At 39.1% G+C, this 2,737-nt stretch overlaps 1 protein-coding gene across 1 annotated transcript; it reads right to left on the bottom strand.

Moving 5' to 3' along the window:
- Positions 1 to 2,048: 2,048 nt before the first annotated feature.
- Positions 2,049 to 2,483, bottom strand: LOC120071654 (ethylene-responsive transcription factor ERF114-like). Its single transcript, XM_039024024.2, has one exon. It carries the CDS (start codon positions 2,481 to 2,483, stop codon positions 2,049 to 2,051), a length of 435 nt encoding a protein of 144 aa, XP_038879952.2.
- Positions 2,484 to 2,737: the final 254 nt, after the last annotated feature.

Genomic DNA, 2,737 nt, shown 5'->3' with positions numbered 1-2,737 from the left:
AGGTTGCTATTGTTCGAGCGGTCGTACGTAATGGAGCGTGGAGACGCATCTGCAAATGTTTGTACAGTTTTCCTTTTGAGAATTTATAGTTATTTCATGCTGTAATTTCTCTGTGAATTGCATAACTGTTTGTATTAAAGTCTACTGTAAATATTATGTTCATTTATGATTGTGATTTGGAATAATCTTGTTCCGCTGCTCATGGAAATCGCGAAATCTGATTTCCTTCAGATGTATATATAAGTTAAGCAACATAAGGTTTTTTTCTCTTCTCTTAGTCTATAGACTAATGGGTGTGCAAGATTGCATACTCTCGAGGCCAATGGGCCATCCTTGACCTCATCTTAGTGAAGTCCAATTGTAACTCCTCATTTTTCTCAACTTGTGGCTTGCCTGGCCCAAGGCCCATTTGAGTCATAGATCAGGTATTTTGATCTCAAGATTTGCCTTTTGTCTCGTTCAAGCTCAATTATTCTTGAATCTAAATCTAGCCTCCTTTGGATTCGGGGGGATATTCCCAAGATTCTTTCATTTCTTGGCTTGCTATTTGGAATCGGTTGCAGAGTTGTTATCATGTTAGATGGTGGTGTATTAATATCCCTACTGAATGTGTTTTGTGTTTTGGTGGAGTTGATTCTGATCATTTATTTTTTGAGTGTCCTTTTAGTAGGGCTATTTTGGGGACATGCTTATGTTGGGAGATATTCTCATACAATATCATATTGGAATACGGAGCTCACTTGGATTTGCAAGTTTAGCAACGAGAACTGGTTGAAGTGTAAGCTTTGGAGAGTTGTTCGGTGTTTTGTTATTTACCATGTTTGGTGAGAACATAATAGGCATGTCCATGGAGCCACTTTATATCCTCCTCACGTGATTAGTTTAAATATTTGGTCTGAGATCTTTATCCGTTATTCTAAGTAGTTGGGGCATCTCTTGTGGGGAACCATGAGGACTCTTATTCTTTGGACCTTTTTCCTTGAGTTGTGGGTGTGTTCGGTTGTTTGGTTGCTTGTTGTCTTGTTTGGTTGTGTTTGTTTGTGTCTTGACCTCAAGTTGTGAGGTTCATCTCTCTTTTTTAGCAATATATTACATTTGCAAAATATATATATATATATATAATTTGGCACAAAAATCAAACTTCAAAGGTAAAGGGTAGTTTATCCAAAAATCTAATAACTTATAATTATAGACCTTGAAAAAATATTGGATTGAAAAATAGCCCATGAGAAGCATTTTGTGGTTGATTTTTGAGAGACGTGTGGAAAGTCGTGGTCTATGGGCCGTAAAGGTTGACAATTAAGTCCAGAAGGCGAAAGACCCCAGTCCAGAAATTAAACACCACTTCTGTCGGCCGCTTTCTTATTTTAATTGAATCTACAAGCGCTTTCTTATTCCCATTATCTGACCCTTGAAAAGTTGGTGTGAAGCGACTAAATTTTGTACGGGAAAGACAAAGGGAAAAGGATTTCAGTGTGGGTGGTCTGAAAGCGGCGGTTGAGATCAACGTAAACCGCGTTATCATCATTCAGCCGAATTCGATGACTCCTTTTTGGAGTTATGAGTTGAAACGACCCGCACACACCACTTCCTTCCATATAGTCCTTTCCCATTCACTTCCTAATTAATTACCCGTAAGATTTAGTAATAACTGTACTGTTACGCTTGTGTTCCCATGCATATTCGTGATCTGCATATATTTCTAATTAATGTGGCCATGCCACTCAGTTTGATTATACTCTAACCTTCTTTTTCAGCTTACACTAATTTAATTTGCACATAAACATGTATATGTGTCGATCTTCAACGTAACTTAAGTTTAATTGTTATTAGAAAAGTGCAACATAAAAGCAATATAAGCGTACAATTACATGACATATATTATGTAGTATATTATTTAACATGGACGCATTAAGTTACAAAAGTATATGTAAATGTAAAACGACGCTTGTTCTCTCTCTCTCTCGACGTTGTGAATAATGAACTAACTTATAGTTGAGGAGAAGAGAAGGATATATATCATAATTTAAATAGTTGCAGGCGGTGGCTTAATTTTTGTGATGGTGATGATGAGAAGGATCGTGAGGATGATGAGAAGTTGAGGAGTGGAGATTGAGCATATAGGTGGGATGATGATAGGCATAGGAAGGTGGAGTGGTGAGTCTCTCAGGGAAGTTGAGCTTGGCTTTTGTCCCTTTGAATCTTAGGGCAGCTTCATCGTAAGCAAGTGCCGCAGCCTCAGCAGTGTCGAAGGTGCCTAGCCACACTCTTGCTGCCTTTTTTGGATCACGAATCTCAGCTGCCCATTTTCCCCACGGTCTCTGTCTTACTCCTCGATAATGTCGACTTTCTCTTTTCACTTGTTCTTCATGATCTGGTTGCTGCGATTGCGATTGTGGCCAATTATATTCTGCTTCTACTACTGTCGGGCTTCTGCTACTCCCACTCCCACTCCTTATCACTTCACCTAACGCACAAACCATGGCTGACATATCATGTTCAGATCTAGCTGAGTAGATCGGGAACGGATTTTCATCCTCCGATTCATCGGAACAAAGGGCCCTCTTCCCTCGCTTTGAATCCACTTTCTAATTTTCACCACCCTTACCTCTTGCTTTGGTTATTACACCTTCTCCTTTTCAAACAAGCATGGACACCCGTTTTCTTCACCAACCTATCTTCTATATATATATATATATATACCCCTTGCTTCGGTTATCGCACCTCCTTTTCAAAC

This window comes from Benincasa hispida, chromosome 2 (genome assembly GCF_027475165.1).
Source record: "Benincasa hispida cultivar pf3 chromosome 2, pf3_genome.v1.1, whole genome shotgun sequence".
In the NCBI taxonomy this organism is placed as follows: Eukaryota; Viridiplantae; Streptophyta; class Magnoliopsida; order Cucurbitales; family Cucurbitaceae; genus Benincasa; species Benincasa hispida.
This window is presented reverse-complemented; position numbering and strand designations above follow the sequence as displayed.

Coding starts and splice junctions, on each gene's coding strand:
- LOC120071654 (XM_039024024.2), bottom strand. CDS start 2,483: ATGGTTTGTGCGTTAGGTGAAGTGATAAGGAGTGGGAGTGGGAGTAGC.